Source organism: Olea europaea, chromosome 7 (assembly GCF_002742605.1).
Source record: "Olea europaea var. sylvestris chromosome 7, O_europaea_v1, whole genome shotgun sequence".
NCBI classification, from domain to species: Eukaryota; Viridiplantae; Streptophyta; class Magnoliopsida; order Lamiales; family Oleaceae; genus Olea; species Olea europaea.
This window is the reverse complement of record NC_036243.1, coordinates 5,314,008-5,333,987: the sequence shown is the minus strand read 5'-3', so window position 1 is coordinate 5,333,987 and position 19,980 is coordinate 5,314,008. Positions and strand designations below refer to the sequence as shown.

Below are 19,980 nucleotides of genomic sequence, written 5' to 3'. Positions count from 1 at the left end.
AAATCGCTGAATGTGTCCCAACAGGTCAGGGAACAAGAGCTATCTGTACACTGCGCCTACAAGGAGTCAAATTCCATGTTTCAGGAATCGAACCCCCACACTGCGACTGCTAGCAAGGCATGAGATAACCATACTCCTATCATTTGCATCACTGGACTATGCCCCGGAGGACACTTAGCTGCATTTATTTACATTAAGCTGGATAGGTTTTGGACGAAAAAAAATTGCCCAAACACTAGCAAGACGCAAATTTGTTGATGAAATTTTTTCGACAAGTTGGGTCAAAAAATTTTCTACTCATCTTTTGGAGCATTGAGTCAATCTGCTCATGCCCTTAACTTTGTGAGAAAACCAAATTTAGAGAACGTTTGGTGGAGATTAAAATGAGATTTTTGATACATTTTGATAGAAATTTTTGAAATGTGTGATTAAAAATTTATGTGACATATAAAAGATATGGTTAATATTGATTATTTGATTTTGACTTTAATTTAAATTAAAACCATATTTTAATCCGAATCAAACATAGGCTTAGAAAAAGAAATTTTTTCAAGAATTAGATAATAGTGTTGAAAAGTCAAAAAAAAAAATGAAAAGGTGAAAAACAAGCAAGATTTGAAAATATTAATACGAGCTATTATTTTGGTCAAATTCTACCTGCTGCTAAATTTTTTGTTTACAGTCTAAATTTTTTAGTTTCGACTTTAAAAGATGTACTTTACGTTTTGTTAGTTATTCCACGACCAATAGTTTGTCATGTACATTTGATTTTATTAATTCTTGTATGAGTTGCACCCAAATTCTCTGAACATTAAAATTAAAATTGACAATTTTTCAAAAAAAAAATACAGAAATTAATGAATACATTTTAAAAATTGCGATTAATATATAGAAACTTTGGTAAAGAATTTGTACAAATGAGTGGTGCATAAGTGATTATTAGTTGTGAATTGTAAGAAACGTACAATTAAAATTAATATTTGATTTTCAAAAGTAACTTATAAGTATATTCTACACACACACACAAAATAAATTAATTAATTAATTAAAAGGTTTTATGGATATTTCACTTTTGGCACTAAACCTTTTTTTGTTTTTATAAACGCACCTATAAGTTACTTTTGAAAATTAAATATTAATTCTAATTATATATTTCTTACAATCCACAACTAATAATCACTTGGGCACACTCATTTATACCAATTCATAATTTTTTACATGGCTACCGAACATTTGCCGAAAAATAGATGGAGTGACACTACATGGCTAATTTTCATAATCTCGTACTTATCATTCATTTATTTCATAAAACTCAATACTCTTCACGAGATGGGTGCAATCGTACAAGTATTCAAAATGTAATATATTTGTAATTTCGGTAATTTAGTGATTTTTACAGAGGACAGAAATTGATAAAACAAAACTTTGAATTATAAAAATTTGGGAAAATTGCAACCGAAGTACCAAACCTTTCGTTTATTAGCAGATTTTACCCAAACCTTTGATTTGTGCCATCGTGAATATTCCCCAAACCCCCCCACCCCACCCCATCCCCTTCTTCCCCAACCCCCTCACAGTTGGAGCATAATTCCGATGACTTCCGACCATCGAATATTGGTACCATCGGAAAGCCCTTGACCTCCTCTTCAATTAACACCAATCATCTCCCAATAAAATCAGTGGATTCAGTCGCAATTAATCAACAAAGTCAGCTGATGAAACTGCCTGAATCACCACCTCCGGTCATCTTCTTGATCGGAACCCAATACAGGTCGATTGCCCACCCAAATCTAACTCCAACAATTGTCCTAATCAATTCCAAACAGTACAAAAACACATGGAATTAACAACAACAAAATCGCTAGTCGCGATCGCGTAGCCTGTGCAACAAGGTCCGAAAATCTCAGATTTCGGTGTCGTCCGGTAGACCCATGAGCGCAGACCACCATGGCTAACCTCCTCTCCACCTGGTGCACCTTGCCCAGCCATGGGTCAAGTCCAATTTGGTCCAAAATTGAGCAAATTCATGGGTGCAATTAGGGCTGTGTGCGATAACTTCAGTTCTAGGGAATTTGATGTTTCTACGTTGCTCCAATTGTTCAATTCGACTATCCAAACTTTAATTGGTGATGGAAAGGTCATGGGTAATCATCCAATTGTGCCATTATTCTACTGGTAAAGGTCATGGGTAATCATCCAATTGGGGAAGAAGGAGATGGGGTGGGGGGTTATGGTTTTTCTTTTTGCTTTTTTAATTTTTAATTTAATAGGGAAAATGTGATATGTCCAAATTGCCCTTGCTGTATTTGAGAAAAATAATCAGATTTTTAATTTTTGGGGTCAACTGACTGATTTTGGGGTCAAACAGATGGAAACCGTCATTTTGGATTTGAACTGCATATTTTTTAAAAGTTTGGTACTTACGGTGGCACAAACCAAAGGTTTGGACAAAGTCTGCTAATAAACTAAAGATTTGGTACTTCGGCTGCAATTTTCTCTAAAAATTTATATATTTTTGAATTTAGGAAAAGAAAAACTAGAAAATTAGAAGGGCGAGAAAGAAACAACGGAGAATATTATAGTATTAGGGTCCGCGCTTTCGTTAATCTATCGCTCGCATTTTAGGGTTGCGATTCCATTTATTTGCAAATTATTTTTCGAGTCTCCATTTACACTTCAGAAGGATCTGAAAAGTTGCCGGAAAATGGTGAGAGGATTGTTGGGAAAACTCGCTGGTCGCTCGCTCTCCGTAGCCGGGAAATGGCAGCAACAACAGCTTCGCCGGCTCAACATCCACGAGTATCAGGTACCGCCTCTTGGACTCTCGCTCTCTACTCCTCACACACACTCACTCGTTCAGAAGAGTGTGTGTGTGTGTGTGTGTTTACGAATTTATTTGTCGTATTTCGTCTTGGGATATAAAATATGCTTGATCTGTGCTTGAGAAAAGATCATTAGACTTAAAAATTTTGGTGCGATTGGTTTGGCGATTTTGCTGATACAAGGTGAACAGATGGAATTATGGATAAAAGAGCTATAGTTAATCCCAATTCTCGATCAACGATCTTGGCATTTCTGCCAGTGTATTTTGTGCACTGTATCGAAATGATTAATGTGCATATACTTTTCTTCATATCAGGGAGCGGACTTGATGAGCAAACATGGAATCAATGTTCCAAAAGGCGTGGCAGCTGGGTCTATTGATGAAGTAAAAAAGGCAATTCGTGATGTGTTCCCCAACCAGAGTGAGGTAATTCAGGCAAAGTTTCGATTTTTAACTCTTTGTAGGTTGAGGACGCTTAGAAAGTTGTTGGGTAGTTATGGATATAATATTACTTGGACTTTCTATGGTTTACCTTTGGTCTTGCAATTGCTAATAGTAATTGTTTTGACGAGAATATACTTAAATCATAAGTGATGCAGGTGGTGGTGAAGTCCCAGGTCCTTGCCGGTGGCCGAGGCTTGGGAACATTCAAGAATGGTTTCCAGGGTGGAGTTCACATTGTGAAGACTGACCAGGCTGTAGATGTAGCTGGTATGACGGACAATCTCTTGCATTTTCACAAGGGTTTCATGGAAGCACTATAATTTGTGTTTTACGTATCCACTTAGGGATGAGTTAACTTCTGGCCATCTCTAACTTGATTCTCCTAGGATATGGGTTAACTGTTCATATATCTTCCATTGAGAAACCAAAAAGAAACAGATAAAACATTTCATCATCTGTTTACCTACAGAAGTTTTGATTACTGGGCCATGCAACTACTGCTTTCATGGCCATATTCTCTTCCCATGGTGCTTTCCTGCTTGAGGTTTGGTTAGGTTTGTGGGTGGGCTGACATGCTTGTGTGATAAACAGCTAATGGATTCATTTATCCAGTGATACTGTTAGTTCATCTTGTCAGTGAATATAAACCTTATAGCTTCTGTCAGAAAGTTACAAGAATGGTAGAAAAGATGTTTCTGCTCAGAAGCAGCTGTAGTTTGACTGTAATAAAGTATTATTTTGTTTGAAGTAAATTATGCATATTATGGAACTAACTTTTGAAGATTTTTATACGTTGTGGCAGGGAAAATGCTAGGCCAGATACTTGTCACCAAGCAAACTGGGCCCCAAGGAAAAATTGTTAGCAAGGTTTGGCATTGATTACTTATTCTGTATATTACAAATTTTTATAAGTGCATGCTCATATCCTCAATTGACATGCGCAAGTATAATGTCAGGGGGCATATTTTGTCAAACATACATACTTTCTGTCATCTCTAGTTGTTGAGGAACTTTTGGTGCTGTTGCTTATTATCTGTAGTAGCATGACTGGGATAAACATTGTGAAGCAATGATGTCTTGCAAAATTTCATTTCCTAAGAACTAAACCCGACTTTTTCATATATACAATCATACACGGTATGAACTTTTTTTGATCTTCTGAGAACTGTAAAAAACATATACATACACATAGTTATATAGATAGATAGATAGATAGATAGAGGTGTTTGTATAATCATGTAACCTGCCAATCTCTAAAATGCCACCTAAAGATGAAATATTACATCAGGAACATATTTGGATTGGTCTGTTTTCGTTGTTGCAACAATATAAACACTTCTTAATTTTAGCCAGAGGAGTTGTGAATAGCATGTTGAGATGTTTTGTGTTTTGATGACCAGCTTGAACAATCTGGTTTTGGACTAAACATGGTGTGAATGGGACTCTGATTTTGTTAATGAAATGAGATTGGACCTACCAGTTTCCAGTATGTATCTAGGTTTCAACCCAACTGGTGAGCAGAGGATATAAAAGGTTTTCAAGTTTGGATATTGAAGGTTTAGAGGAATTTGTATGTAGCAGGGTTTATGGTTGGAGTAGTAGTAGTAGAAATTCTTGCAATTTCTATCTCATTTTTGCCTCAAAACCATGATCGCAAACTTGATTTATTTAAACATCACAACTTTTTCTAGTTTGTTTGTTCTGTGCTTCACTTTATGTATTCCTATTTGTTTTTGCAAATTAATTGGGACTTTGTGGCTTATTATTTGTAGCCATTGAGTATATGGCTCATTTGCCATCAACAGTTTGCATGATTATGATCGCCTCTATACTTTTACTTGGACACGGAAGTCATACATGCCCACTTATTAATACAAGTATTTGAAGATAATCAATAGTTTGATCATACTCCATTTACATCCCTAGTTAAGTCTAATGCACTTTTTCTGGATTTAAAAGTTTCAGTTCTTTATTTTGCCCTAGTGAGATACTATACTAAAGTCATCACATGTAACTTTTCTTGCAGGTTTACTTGTGTGAAAAGTTGTCCCTTGTGAATGAGATGTACTTTGCCATCACTCTTGATCGTAAAAGTGCTGGTCCTGTAAGTTCCCAAAAATTGTGGACTACCTAATTGTCACTGTTTACAACCAGTGAAGCTGCTCAAAATGTGCTAATGTCTTGCACTTTATTGCTTTAGTACTGGGTTTATACAGATTATGCCCCTGTATGATCCCCATTTCTTAAAACTCATTTTTCTCCATACTCATTTTCAACCTCACATTTCATGGGACCCACAACTTTTATACTCAGAGATGTGTGTTATTTGCCGAGAATCCTTTGTTAATTTTGTCATCTATTGACTATCCTGAATGCGTCTGTCTTAGTGTTCTCATTGAGTAGCTGTAGATGAATCTCATGGTATCTCTATCTCATTAAAATTGATCTAGTTTCCAACTAATTTTTCTCATCTAACCTTCATATAGCATTTGCTTTTCAGGAGTGCTTTGCTTAGATGGACATTTTATGAGTTTCAGGATGTAATTGACGCAACGTAAAAAGAAAATGTATTTGAAATTTCATGTCGTGTTATGTATTTATAATCAACTGAAATTTATTTATTTATTTAGGGATAATTTGACTATTCTTACTCGCAGTGTGGGATTTATTTGAAGATTCTATTGACCCGAAAAAATATATTAGGATGCTAATTATTGTATGGGTGTTGTCATTTCTGCAGCTTATTATTGCCTGTAAAAAGGGAGGAACCAGTATTGAAGATCTTGCTGAGAAACATCCGGAGTTGATCATTAAGGTTGCTCTCTCCAACTTTACTTTGAGTGCTGGCTGGCTGTGGAAATTTTGCTTTTTGGCTGTGATTACTTTTTACTAATTAGAACTCTGTTCTTTGGCCAGGTACCTATTGATGTTTTCACAGGAATCACTGATGAGGATGCTGCCAAGGTGGTTGATGGTTTGTCTCCCAAGGTGGCTGACAGAAATGCTTCAATTGAACAAGTGAAGAAGTTATACGATCTTTTCTGCAAATGTGACTGCACAATGTTGGAAGTAAGAAATCTAATTTGCATTCTCTCAGAAAGGTTTCCTTTATTTTGTTGATTTCTTTATATTCTCTAGGTCTATAAAGGGCATAAGCTTTTATAACTCCGGTTTTATGTCTCAAATGGAACAACAATTTTTTGGGCAGATCAATCCCATAGCCGAGACTTCTGATAAACAGTTGGTAGCTGCCGATGCGAAACTGAACTTTGATGATAATGCTGCCTTCCGTCAGAAAGAAATATTTGCACTTCGAGATCCAACACAAGAGGATCCTCGTGAGGTATTTTCCATGATTTATTTTGTCTATGAATGAACCTTGGTATAGTATTTTATGCATGCTCACAGCATTCAAGATGCCTATAAACCTTGTTATTGAACTTTACTTGTCAATAAATGGTCAGGTTGCTGCAGCAAAAGCTGACCTGAACTACATTGGTTTAGATGGAGAAATTGGTTGTATGGTTAATGGTGCTGGATTGGCTATGGCTACCATGGATATTATTAAGCTACATGGAGGAACTCCTGCTAATTTTCTTGATGTTGGTGGAAATGCTTCTGAAAACCAGGTTCCTCCGATTTTCTTTCTCCTGCAAAACATCTCTGTTTATTTTGCTTTGAATTGGTATCAAGCATACATGTGGGTTAACTTGTATATTTTCCTCGGCCGATTCTAGTTAACTAATAAACGAGTTTTCAGTTGTTTGAGAAATAGCTAGTTGAACAGAAATCTTTGTTTATTATTTGAAGTTTCAAATTGGATTATTTTAATTGCTTTTAACAGGTTGTGGAGGCTTTCAATATTTTGACATCAGATGAGAAGGTGAAGGCTATATTGGTAAACATTTTTGGAGGAATAATGAAGTGTGATGTAATAGCCAGTGGAATTGTCAATGCTGCTAAACAGGTGAAGACTTGCATTGGTTTATGACTTCATGTACATGTAAAATACTCTTGTAGAGTCTGACCTTTTCATTTCAAATTCCATCTGACAGTTAAATGCCTCCCTTCATTGCTTTCATGTTTAGCCTTTCTCTTGATCATTAAATCTTAATTATTGTGTCATCCCATCTTTTGCCCTTCTCTTTTATTGGATGTCATATTTACCCCAGAAATTTTTAACTCCAAAAGAAAGAAAGAATACAATATTTGATTTGCTGAGTTCGTACAAAATTTATCAACCGATGGAGTTGTCAGAGTCGTATTGAATTTCATTAACCCGCTTTTTAAGGGAGTCAGTGCATAATTCTAACTATTTTGGGTTTCCTTTCAAGGTTCAACTAAAAGTTCCTGTAGTTGTTCGTCTTGAAGGAACCAATGTTGACCAGGGAAAGAGAATTCTGAAGGTGAATATAAACTCAAATCTCGAGCTAATTTTGAATGAGCACGAAGCTTAATACACCATTATTTTTACAATTGATGTTGCGTTAACAGGAAAGTGGCATGAAGTTAATTACTGCTGAAGATCTGGACGATGCAGCTGAGAAAGCGGTTAAAGCATCGGCAAGTTAAGAGAATCTCGTTGTCTATGTTTCTCTAAATTGTTTGAGCATACTATTTTTTCTCTATGGTTTTTTGAGGTTAAATCTTATGTATACTTATTCATCATCTTGAGAAGGCATTCAACCAAAAACAAATCTGTTGTCTCCATTGATGTCTGGCGAAGCTTTTAATCAATCTCGATTGTAATAAAGGAAGTGAACATTAAGTTTTTCTTTATTCGAGTTTTTAGTATTATCAGTTAACCTGTGAGTTCTACGTGTTGTTCAGTCCTGATCCTTAATATCAAATTATATCATTTTTCTCTCATATGAAGCATATTTATAGTTTGACTATTCATTGCTATATATCTTTCATAGGATTGATGACTTGTCCACTAGTGAGGTGGCAAGATCATCGGTGGGCAAAATATCTTCCATTATGGGCAGGAGATCAGTCTTGATACTTTCATTCCTTCATCGTGTCTAATTTGAATTATTGGATATATCTTGTAGTTTTACATTGGTGGCATTGTAAAATAAAATTACTAATTCTTCTCTATTTTTCAAGTAATTAAAGGCGCAAATAATGTGTTAATTATGTCAATTGCTATTTAACTTTCCTACTGATCCACTCATCTCGTCGAATGTAAAATCCATTTGTTATACCATGTTACTATTAAGATATAGAGTTTCATTTTAAAAGATCAATATTGTCAAATAAATAGCTCATATTTTTATATATGGGATTATATTTTGATGTTTAACCTAAACAATTACTGTCATACATTTTCAGATTTTCTAAATAGAGATTCATGCCTGACTTTGACATTCCGTTAGTTCGATAATGCTACGGTCTACACTAGTTGTTAAAACAAGCGAAAACATTCATTGATTCATGAATTGTCAAAACTACATAATAAACGTCGCATGGTGATTTCCCTCACCGACTAAACAAAATGTAACAAGATTTAGCCTCCGTTTGGTTGAACTATAGAGCTCTACTAGACTAACAAGATTGGTGATAGGGTATATAAACAGATGCATCTCAGTCCTTGATTTGGATTGATGCATTTTAAATCAAGGGCTGAGATGCATTTATATACTTGTCCCCAACTCCGTCACTTTAGCATTGGTGTAAATTATAATCCAAAACTTTAAATTAAAATCAATGCTTAATTTTAATTTCATTTTTTATGAGATTCACAATTTTTCAACCACATAATTAATCAACTTTTATCAAAATTTACTGAAAATATAATTTTAATCCCTATCAAAGGAGAGCTTAATATTCAATGAAATAAATGAAACGATAATATTTACCAAATTAACAAAAACTTTTTCCATTTGTGTTTTATTTGGCCTCCACGCTTTTTTGTTATAGCTAATGTCGTTGAGTATTACACATTAAGCACATGTTTAATTTTGCTAGAAATCAAATATTTAATAAATTTTGATAAAAGATTATGAAATCTGTACTTAAAAACGATAAAAGTTGTGAATCTCTTTAAAATTGTGGTTGAAAATTAATTTGAAAAAAAAAATTAAGAAATGAGCACCAAACAAAGACTAAACATACCCTAAATGTGATCAGTTCTTGAATGAACCCTGCCAAATTTTACAAAAAAAGAACAATTTAAAGCAATCAAAATTGCATATTAGTTCATTTTACATGTCTATAATGGGGGCCCAATAAGTGAGGCCTTTCTTTTACGAACAGCTATTGTACAATGCACTGAGCTCATGCTTCAACTCTCAACACAAAATCTTATATACAAACAAATTTAGCACTTTTATCACAAGACAATGGGAGTTAATAGGAACCCGAAGCAACGAATTGCTGTCACTCACTCAGCAAAATTAGGTAAAAACAAACGCCAAAAACTTCTTACGAAATTCTTGCTCCCTTGTTGGCTTCGTGGTTATTATGGTTTCTTTGCCTGCATTCGACAGTTTGCAATAAGACGTCCAAAAGAAAAGATCGTCTGGATGACATCGGGGTGGGGATAGAGGGCGAGACCTAGGCTTAAAAATAAAGGAAATTGTAAAAGTACTAACTGGGAAGTAGGTAAAGCCTTACTTTCAAATACTTCTTGTGAATTTTCAATGCCTCGTGCAATGCCTTTTTGGCATCCAAGTTTCCAGTGATTTCACCCAAAATCTACATTTATTTCCAATATTAGTAAGAGGAAACATTTGTAAAGTTAAAAGATGGATATCCAATATTTCAAGATACACTAATGATAAGTTCAGTATGTTCGACTCAACCCAAAAGTACTAACTGGGAAGTAGGTAAAGCCTTACTTTCAAATACTTCTTGTGAATTTTCAATGCCTCGTGCAATGCCTTTTTGGCATCCAAGTTTCCAGTGATTTCACCCAAAATCTACATTTATTTCCAATATTAGTGAGAGGAAACATTTGTAAAGTTAAAAGATGGATATCCAATATTTCAAGATACACTAATGATAAGTTCAGTATGTTCGACTCAACCATACTAGATAAATATAGGCACAATTATCCAATACTTTGTACCGAACATGCCTTTAACTGATAATAATAATACTACAGGCAAGGACAAGTACCTGGACGACATCGTCCAGCCCTTGAGCCTCTTTCAGAAGTCGCTTATTCTTGGTCTCAAGAACACTAGCAGCAAGGAAAACAGCAAGAGCGCCTCTTTGGTCTTTCCATCCAGTTTGCACATTTTTCCTCTCAAATTTTCCATACTGCTTGAGCATCTTTCTGTTTACTTTAGCTTCGTCATTTTTGTTGGTTCGAGAAGAATTTGGATCACTCGACTCTTCATACAACGAATAGATGTTTGGATTGTACTCCATGGCCCACATGACCTGATTCAAAATGTTATGCAAAATAGCATTTAGTAAAATGATTTTATGGTATATGAAGAGTCAAACCTTACCTCAATGATAGAACTGCATAAGCAACAATAATAATATAAAATAGAAATAAAACAAAAGATGAATTTCTCTCTGGAGCTCCATTATCCAATGGGTTTCCAAAGAAAAAGAATCCATACAGATCGGCAACCCACACACACACACAAAAAATTAAATTAAATTAAAAAATAAAACATGAAACCATAAAAACCAGTTGGAATCATTGCTCTTTTACCTCCCAGAGATACAATCCATCAACAAATGAGAACTCTCTCCGGAATAGCACCATCAGCATACGAATTGCAAACAAATATTCTCCGCCATCTAGCTCCTCTGTCAAATGGAAACGAAGACTGGTCATTTCATTCCATGTTTCTATGGGTTTGTTTGAGTCCCATTGTTTTGAAAAATACATTTTATAATAATGATTTTTTTGGAGAATGTGTGGTTAAAAAATAGGGAAAAATTTTAGGTTCATGCGAAAAATTATTTTATTGAGAAAATGTGTGGTTGAAAATAAGTTAGAGGAAAATTGAGTTCTAATGGGACTCAAACAGGGTTTATATGTTGCCACTTTTTAACTCTAGTCTGGAGAGGGGAACGAACATATCCAAAAATCATTCAAGATACTAAATGTACATATAGATATTTGAATCATCAACTTCATGGAATTTTCAAAGGATCTAAGCCACTCAATGTTACCAGGGTACATTGGTGAACTAAAAAGTTAAACCGATTATTTATCTAGTGCTGCTGGACAATCATTAACTTGAACGCATCTGACTTTGGCAATCAATTTATACATGTTAACTCAATTAGTTAAGAAATAACCACAGATTCATCTTCACTCTAAAAGAAAAATTAACCGTGCTACTTTGAAGTCTAATAAAAATGCTACCAGAAGGCACAGAGAATGAGAACTTCTATCTAAGACAGCAGCACATACCAAGGTGCTGATGGAGCTTGGGATCAATAGCTTTGATAATTTGTGCTAGGGTACCTAGCTGAGTTTGCACTCCCATTGAACTCGCATTGCTCCTGAAATTTTCCCTCTTCACGAACAAAATGGAAAATTTGTCAAAAATCCAAGAGAAGCAAAACATATGCAGCATGAATCTTAGCCCCCATTTGGCCCCCATTAATTTTCATTCCATTACATTTCATTTTTCTCTCTCCTATTTTTAACCACACAATCTTCCATAAAATAATATTACACGTAAATCGAAAACTTTTCCTTTTTTTTCAACCATTCATTTTTCAAAAAAACACTATTCCACCCATTAATTTTTCCACAAAGTGGGGGCCAAACAGGGGCTTAGTTTCATCATATAAAACAAGGTCTAATGGGATGAATCTCTGGGTAGAAAATATTAAATTTAGCAAAACCTGATCTCTTTTTAAAGGCTAAGTTATTAATAGATATATTCAAGTTGGTATTAATTAAAAAAACACCACTCTTACTAGTAATGAGAACTCTTCGAAATAATTATTAAAGGAAATTCAGACAGTCATTTACTCCACAAGATAACTCAGCGGTGTAACAAGTAACTAAATGTGGAAGCTTTTAAGCTGCAGTTCAGCACTCCTATTTATCAGGAAAAGAAAAATTCAGCTGGAAACTATTTAGAGATGCTGCAGTGTTGAGTCTTTAGGATAAACACGTGTATCATTCACCATCACTCAAACCATTCTACTATTCATTGAGATTTAATTACAACTGCTCAACAAATAGACTAATATCTTGTCAAATGATTAGGTAAAAAGCATTGCTTTGGACTTCAAATTTTTCAAGTTACCAAGACAAACAACGATATTGCACAAGCACTAGGTCCCCCACCCAAAGAAAAAATAACAAGGCAAAAACGGGTAAGAGACCATGGATTACCACACACGACTGTAACAATTTTACGTTTTTCGTGTGTTCTCTGCACTTTTGACAATTGAAAAACGATGATCCAACATCAAAAGAAGTGAAAGTGATAATGAGGTGTACATAAGAGTGAAGTCATGTTTAAATTATTTCTTAGATAGCAAGGTGAACATAAGAGTGAAGTCATGTTTTAATTATTTCTTAGCGTAGTCAAATAGATGTGTTAACAAAAATTTACTCTAGGGTGACATAGCTACCATACAAATAAAAATTTGATAACAATAACAGAGTATATGCATGCATATTTTACCATGGACAGCATAATCTCACCAGTCTACGCATTGCACGCTCAAAGCACCAGAAGGCATCAGCTTCATGTTCAAGAAGAATAACCATCGGAGAGCATATGTCATTCATTCCTAGTCAAGGAATAAAACAAATTTAAAAGAAGCAGTAGGATGTCTCTAAAACCATAGTGGAAGAATGTGTTAACACGGGTAATTTACCTTGAACATACCCAATATCATTGTCCATCCAAACATAGACAGCGAGAACATCCCAGAGCTTTGCCTGATTAGCTTCATTCTCATAAAATACAAGAGCACGATCAGTGCGAACAACATCGAGACCTAAAGCATGAATTTCATCATTTATGGTCAGAATTAATATTTTATGTACATCTCTACGTACTTAAATTGATTAAAGAGAGGGGAAAAAAAAGATTTCAAATAATCATTTTAAGCTTTTAACTCATGGAATTCCTAAATAAACTTATTTTCGGATTCAAAATTTCATCTTGTCGCCAACATCATGCTTTTTTTCGATTATCTGATGTAAAGAAAACCTAATCAATATTGTATATGAGAGGATTTAAAAGCAATTCCACAATTCTTCTTTTATACTCGCCGTTCTATCCTACTAAGCATGGACGAGATTAGATAAAGTTGTACTCTCAACTTTCTGAGCCAACCTGAAATCTATGATGCTCGTACTCGAATACGGGTACGGGTACGGATACGTATCTAAGTATCAGATCTTTTATTTTCTAAATTTAGGATATGGAGACATGGCTAGAAAGAGTCCAAATTTCGAATACGGGTATATGGGTACGTCTTTCCAGTTTCAATTTTTTTACTAACCCAAAATGTTATTTTGAATAAATCAAAATCAATTGTTCACAAAGAAAGAAATGAATATTGAATAAGAGGTTAAGACATATAAAATAGAATTTCGAGGTATAGTTTTTAATTATGGGAAGTCAATTACTAAATATTATATAAAATAGAAAATGAGGAATTTGATTGAAATTTGAACTTAGTGGAGTACTAAGTAGCACTATATGAAACTCATTTTCATTTTATACAAATAAAATTCTAAACCACTGATGGAAAAAAGAAAAAAAATAAGAAAAGGGAAAGAAAAAAGAAGGAAAAAGGAGGAGGAGAAATCTAGCGCCTTCACCATTTCTAAGAGTCCGAGCATCAGAGATCATAATTCCTTGAGCAATAACCTCAAGGCCTCCTTGACTTTATCTAGTAAAAATGACCTTTTTTTCACATCAAAAAATCACTTAGAATAGAAAAAATGAACGTAAAGGAATTTGAACAAGCCACTAAAATTTTATAATTTCGTTTGCTAAAATTGTTAAATTTGTCAATAGAAAATTTGATACCTAAAATGAACAACCTGACCAGCAAAAGTCTCTAAGGCCGTTTTCGTGACAGAGGGGGTATGATATAACACTTGAAAAAGGACAGAGTCTCCATAACTAATGCTATTCCACCTCTTTTAGCTTTTCCTTAAATTTTGTGGCAAATCATTAAAGAAAAGAATGTAATAGACTCATAGCACATTTAAGCCTTAAATGTAACACACTCATCTGACTTGATACCCAAGCAACACCAATTGGAATTTGGTCGATTGAATTTCTGTAAAAACAAAAGATGGATAAAATATGAGTACAATAATCTCCATAAGAAGGTATTTGCTAGGATTTTACTAATCCAACAATACAAACTTTTGACCATAAGGATGATGAGGACAAGATGACGAACGACATACTGATGAGTCATTCTCTTAGACTAAATGTACAACTGATATTTGGCTTAATAGATGCCTTTCCATGAATCCAAATTCTCAAGCGCTCAACTTCAAGGAATTTTATAAAATAGAAGGATTTTCCCAAGGCTATCCGGGAGATATGTTTCAAGATAATTCAAGAATGATCCACATTCTCAGAAGATGCACATGCTGCAAGAAAATTTGGTCAATAGTGTACGATGAGGAGAAGAAGGAGAAAAAAGACCTGTAGGTGGTGATAAAATGTACTTTATCCAACATCTTCTAATTAGTTCAAGGAACGAGAAAAATGAAGATGAGTAGAAACACTCTCACAAATCTTAGCATTATTACCTGTAGTCTACAAAAGTCACCATGATGATATGAGAAGTCAAGTCTATGTTTTTCCTTTGGGATATATATTCCACAAACCTGAAAGAATAAAGCTATATGCCATATCTTTCAGTTAATTTATCTTCAAATTCCTCAATATATTAGCTACTTTGATTAAAAAAATATTGCAGTATATTTCAAGCTTCTACCCGTCCTTGTGACCTTGTAGCTAATATGTTTTTTTTGCAGTAATCATCATTAACAGCTCAAAATCACTAAATTTGTTATTCTACCACCACAAAAACGATTTTTCTCTCTTCTTTTTTTTTTTTTTTTTTCCATAACTCATGCCATAGATTTTTTGGTATAAAAGTAATCAGAATTAACATTAGACATAAGAAGAATACACCATAGAGACGTTATGAGATCATCAATACAATACTGGAAAGTAGATTATAGAATCTAACATGGATAAAAATTGAACACATTGCATAACTAGCAAATATGCAAAAGAATGCAAGAAAAAAAAGGTAGGCACAGCAATAATCTAAATAACTATTGGTTTATCATGGGGGTTTGAGTTATGCCCAACTACAAACCTATTTGATGCAAACTAAGTTTCCACTGAATCACTCTTTGGTCCAAAGTAACAACACTTGACAAAGCACCATTATCATATGGGGTACTACAACTGTTTGAAGGATCTTGAATTGGTTGACCATCATCAGAAATTATAGGTGAGGTGATTATCTTTCCACTGCCAACAACAGATGTCAATTTTTGACACTCATCTTTCCATTTGACATACTGTTCCCTGTGAGCGTAGAAAGATAATCGTAGTTAGCAATAATTAAACATAATACCCCAGAAAATGAGCCATACATATCCAAGTTTTCGTCATTCTTTTAAAAAAAAAGAACAAAAGCTCAAAATTATATGCAAAGAATTTATCCAGCAAGAAATCCTAGTATGGTGAAGATACTGAAGAATATCTGAACTGTAAGTCAGTATTTCATTTAGTTGAAAAAGTGGCCTCAGTCTCACTGGTTCAAGTTATATATGAGATTATAAAATGTAATCTAATTTCAAGGCAACTGAGAGGTGCCACCACAGGATGTCAGTCAGTAAATCCTGCCCCTACAAAAGTATGGACTGAAGATCATAACAAGTTTATTATTAGTGGTACGCAAAGAGGTGATCTCTGTAAACAACATCTTGAAGTAAATATGACATTATTGATCATAAAATTTGAATTGATCGAGCAGTAATTTTTGAAGTTTCCAAAAAAAGAGTATAATACACGGACAGTAGCCTTTTGGAGGTTTCTGGGATTCGTAGCCAAGCATTGCCATTTGCCACTAACCTCTACCCACCACCTGTCGAAAAGTCATAATATGGACCAAACAACAAAAAAATACAAAAACACATTCTCCACGTGAAATAATTTCACAGATTTATTTATTTATTTTTACATCGAAAGGGAATTACATCAAAATGGAACTGTCATGCTTTTCAATAAAATTCGACTCAATTCAAGTTTTAATTTTAAATTTGTTTCTTAGTACAAAGAAATGCAACTCAATCCATATAAATGTTCTGCGCATGTAGTTCTGAAATAGCTTACATTACCTCCGCTTTTGTCTGACCTCATTCCTTTCCTCAAATGTACTGTTGGGATCAAAACAACCCAACAAGAATTCCCAAACCACCCCTTTGATCGTTGGATGAATGCCCTAACGTGTATGGCCAAAAGATGAACATTAGCACCTTTGCTCCTCTAATTAAAATTTCATCTTAAAAGCAAATGATCATGTGGAGACTCCATAAATTGCAGAAGAACATTATTTCTGCTGTGAAGTAAAATTCCAGCTAAACCACACATAAGCAGATCCAATTCGAAGTCAAGTTATGCACTCTCAAATGTACTTCACTAATCGGTTATGCGAGGAGTACAAATTTGGACACACGTTTTTAATTCCTTGGAATATGGTTTTAACCTACAGCTGAACATTTTAAATTCAGCATTTTGGAACAAATTTTTTCTCCACAGATAACTTTTCAGATACAAAAGAGTTCTCTTGATATGATTTTTTCAGACTCGTTCATGATAAATGTCATTCTCTTATTACATTGACTACTATTAATTACAACTTCCCTATCAACTGATTTAACATTGACGTGAATTCATGCAGAGAACCCAGATCTTCCATGGTGCACAGATATAAAGCTAGGAGAATATGAATGTGAATGGCACAACCTGTTGATTTGTAATTCAGTTCTTGTTTTTCAAATAGGCAAATTTATTGCTAAAATGTAAATGGCATTGACCTTGCTTTCCAGCTAACAATCAGAGTCAAAGGAAAAAAGATGAGTTCTTGAAAATGACAAGCAATTTAGAAATACTATCATTAGCAAATATGATTTCCTGACTCCATTTTCCAATTGGAATCGCCCTCTCATTTTACTATGCTTACAAATCAAAAGAAACCTGTAAAGCAATGCATATCAACTTGCAATCCTTTTGAAGTTTCTTATGTAGCTTGTTGAAAAACAATATTGTATCAGATTTAACTCATAAGGCACTGTTTTAAACATGCAAACATTGTTTTTGACTTTATACAACTTTGGAGATGAAAATAAACAACAAAAATTGAACTTTACCCCTCTCTGGATTCTTCTAAGAACACCCGCTATGTCCAAATGACCATCTTCAGAAAATGCGGCATGCCATCTTCTTGGACTGAGAGTTTTCCCTACCTGTCAACACAGTGTGAAAGAAGGGAATAAGCATGTCAAGATCACATTTTAGAATTAGTGGAAAACTGAAGAAGCACATTAGACAGGGTTAAAATAAATAAATAAATAAATAATAAAATAAAATAACATCAATGAGGACAAGTCCTAGAACTGGTAGTTTTAGCATTCATTATGCAATTCACCCTCAAAAACAGAAGATAATAAATTTTCTAAATTAAACTTGCAAAGAAATGTGCACTGCCAATCGCATCACACATTTTGCAGGATATGGTAACGTGCTCCTGCTCTCTCACTTATCTAGACAAACTTATGTCAATAGTTCAAGATTAGTTCTCGAAAAATAAGTCATCACGTCAGAGATAAGCTACTGGAATGGTAAATGATATGAGAAAATGTAATTAATATAACAAAATTCCAAATAGGGAGACAAAAAATAAACAACAGTGAAAAATCAGAGTGACATTTTACACACCCTGGCTTTGAAGCGGGTCTTCGGAACATCAGCTTGGCATTCAGGTTTAATAGGAAAATACGAATCCAACTCCTCGGTAGCTGCGCTGAAAAACATCCTGTCACCCCAAAATCATTTTTAGCAATTGCCGTTAATAAACAACACTAGAGTTAAAAAATGATAAATAAACTAAAATTCCGATGCTGTTATAGATTCAATTTCAACAATCTGTATAAGCAAACTTCTTCAATCGAACAAAAAACTATCTTAATTAAGATCACATATTTATTACAAATCCCCCAAAAAAAATAATAAAATAACATTAATGTAGAAATGCATAATTATATAATGAATATGCGTATATAGACATAATAATCTTACCTGTACTTGTGTGTAAATGGTCCACAATGTTGCTTCGTCAACATCGAGGTGATATGGAAGATTAAAAATAGGGTTTAACGGGTCTGACGGGCTAACATATTTCGTGTGTTTTATGATTGGAATGTTTGACGGAAATTAACAGCTTGTTTGTGAGTATTTTTTGACCTAAAAATTTGATTTTTTGACCGTTATTTTATTATTTCAGTTATCATATTTGACTTCTTCTCTCACAGATGGACCTCACTTTTTTTCTAACGGTCAAAAAATCAATTTTCAAAATCACTCCCAAACATGCTCTAATTTTGCTACTGCCTTTCCAATTTGAATTTTTCCTGCCCAAAATTAGTGCCGCTGCGTGGGGGGAAAGGAAATAGGACCATGCTACTTGTACTAGGCATTTAGTAGACACGATTGGGATTATGAGGCTCGGCAGTCCAAGGATTAAAGTGAGCTTGAAATTTGGACACCAATCGAGCTCTTGGCCTGACTACCGTCCACACAATTCGAGCTCTGACTTATTTTTCTGGTGACCCCTAACTTAATCATATGAAGTACTCCTTAATTTGAAATAATAATTTGAGAAGCTCTTTTACATGTAAACTATTAACATCTCTCTTTTTTACATAATTCACATAGGCTCGGAATCAATGCTCAATGCATTGTGATATTTGTACAAAATATGTTTACAAATTTGGTTGACAAATAAGTGTTGGCAAAATTTAGATAATTAATTTCAAATGATTTAAAAATCTGTTTTTGAAATGATTTGTATAAATATTATTTTGTCAACCAATTTTGTATATGTAACATAACTAATGCTTAATATCATTTTAGGTGGCAATGAGATCCACCTAGATTTGTCAAATTAGTTGAAATGTATCACCATCTCATTTGACAAGCCCAAGTGAATCCCCATTATCACCTGGATTGAAATTAAACATTAGTAATAGTATTAAATAACATTATGCGTGCATGTTAGACAAAGTTTATAATTATTTATAATATGGTTAAATTCTATTTTTATTCACAAATTTTTAGACTCGCGACTCTTACATACTTTTAAGCATATGTTCTTTGTGATTTATTGCTTATAAGCATTCAAAAGCTCAGCCAAACAAGAACTCAATGTAAAATAATTGAAAAACGAAAAAGAAAATAACCAAGGAGAAAACAGAGAAATACTACTGAAAGGGCCAAGCCCATTTCAAACCCATCCAAAAGATAATTGGGCCCAGGTGAAAGCCCAATAATCTAAACCAACAAAAGCCCTAGGCCCTAGCCAGGGTTATCTATAAGTCCATCACAAACCCTAAATTAAACTGTAAACTACACCATCGTCGTTACCCTGCCTCTGCCTACACACAGTGAACCGAGTAATTACCCGAAATGGTGAGGCCATATATAATATTCATGCCCTTTTCTATA

At 34.2% G+C, this 19,980-nt stretch overlaps 2 protein-coding genes across 2 annotated transcripts; one reads left to right on the top strand and one right to left on the bottom strand.

Annotated features, from left to right (window-relative positions):
• Positions 1–2,549: 2,549 nt before the first annotated feature.
• LOC111396773 (succinate--CoA ligase [ADP-forming] subunit beta, mitochondrial) lies at positions 2,550–8,137 on the top strand. The gene is made up of 12 exons (XM_023023280.1): positions 2,550–2,806; positions 3,140–3,250; positions 3,424–3,535; positions 4,071–4,135; positions 5,295–5,372; positions 6,009–6,083; positions 6,185–6,337; positions 6,477–6,611; positions 6,733–6,897; positions 7,113–7,235; positions 7,603–7,674; positions 7,763–8,137. The coding sequence occupies exons 1-12, from the start codon at positions 2,705–2,707 to the stop codon at positions 7,838–7,840; spliced, it is 1,269 nt and encodes a 422-aa protein (XP_022879048.1). The 5' UTR covers positions 2,550–2,704; the 3' UTR covers positions 7,841–8,137.
• Positions 8,138–9,406: 1,269 nt separating this feature from the next.
• Positions 9,407–18,677, bottom strand: LOC111396772 (TBC1 domain family member 15). The gene is made up of 12 exons (XM_023023279.1): positions 18,556–18,677; positions 18,196–18,292; positions 17,628–17,723; positions 16,596–16,699; positions 15,566–15,780; positions 13,082–13,204; positions 12,906–12,994; positions 11,652–11,757; positions 10,941–11,038; positions 10,391–10,657; positions 10,111–10,191; positions 9,407–9,746 (listed from the first exon to the last, which is right to left on the bottom strand). Exons 1-12 carry the CDS (start codon positions 18,597–18,599, stop codon positions 9,732–9,734), a joined length of 1,335 nt encoding a protein of 444 aa, XP_022879047.1. The 5' UTR covers positions 18,600–18,677; the 3' UTR covers positions 9,407–9,731.
• Positions 18,678–19,980: the final 1,303 nt, after the last annotated feature.

Excerpts from the sequence above, each read along its gene's own strand:
- LOC111396772 (XM_023023279.1), bottom strand. The coding sequence starts at position 18,599 with ATGTTGACGAAGCAACATTGTGGACCATTTACACACAAGTACAG. Across the intron at positions 15,781-16,595 it reads GAGGTCAGACAAAAGCGGAG|GGAACAGTATGTCAAATGGA; the intron begins GTAATGTAAGCT and ends CTACGCTCACAG. Across the intron at positions 12,995-13,081 it reads TGATATTGGGTATGTTCAAG|GAATGAATGACATATGCTCT; the intron begins GTAAATTACCCG and ends TTCCTTGACTAG.
- LOC111396773 (XM_023023280.1), top strand. The coding sequence starts at position 2,705 with ATGGTGAGAGGATTGTTGGGAAAACTCGCTGGTCGCTCGCTCTCCGTA. Across the intron at positions 3,536-4,070 it reads CCAGGCTGTAGATGTAGCTG|GGAAAATGCTAGGCCAGATA; the intron begins GTATGACGGACA and ends ACGTTGTGGCAG. Across the intron at positions 4,136-5,294 it reads AAGGAAAAATTGTTAGCAAG|GTTTACTTGTGTGAAAAGTT; the intron begins GTTTGGCATTGA and ends CTTTTCTTGCAG.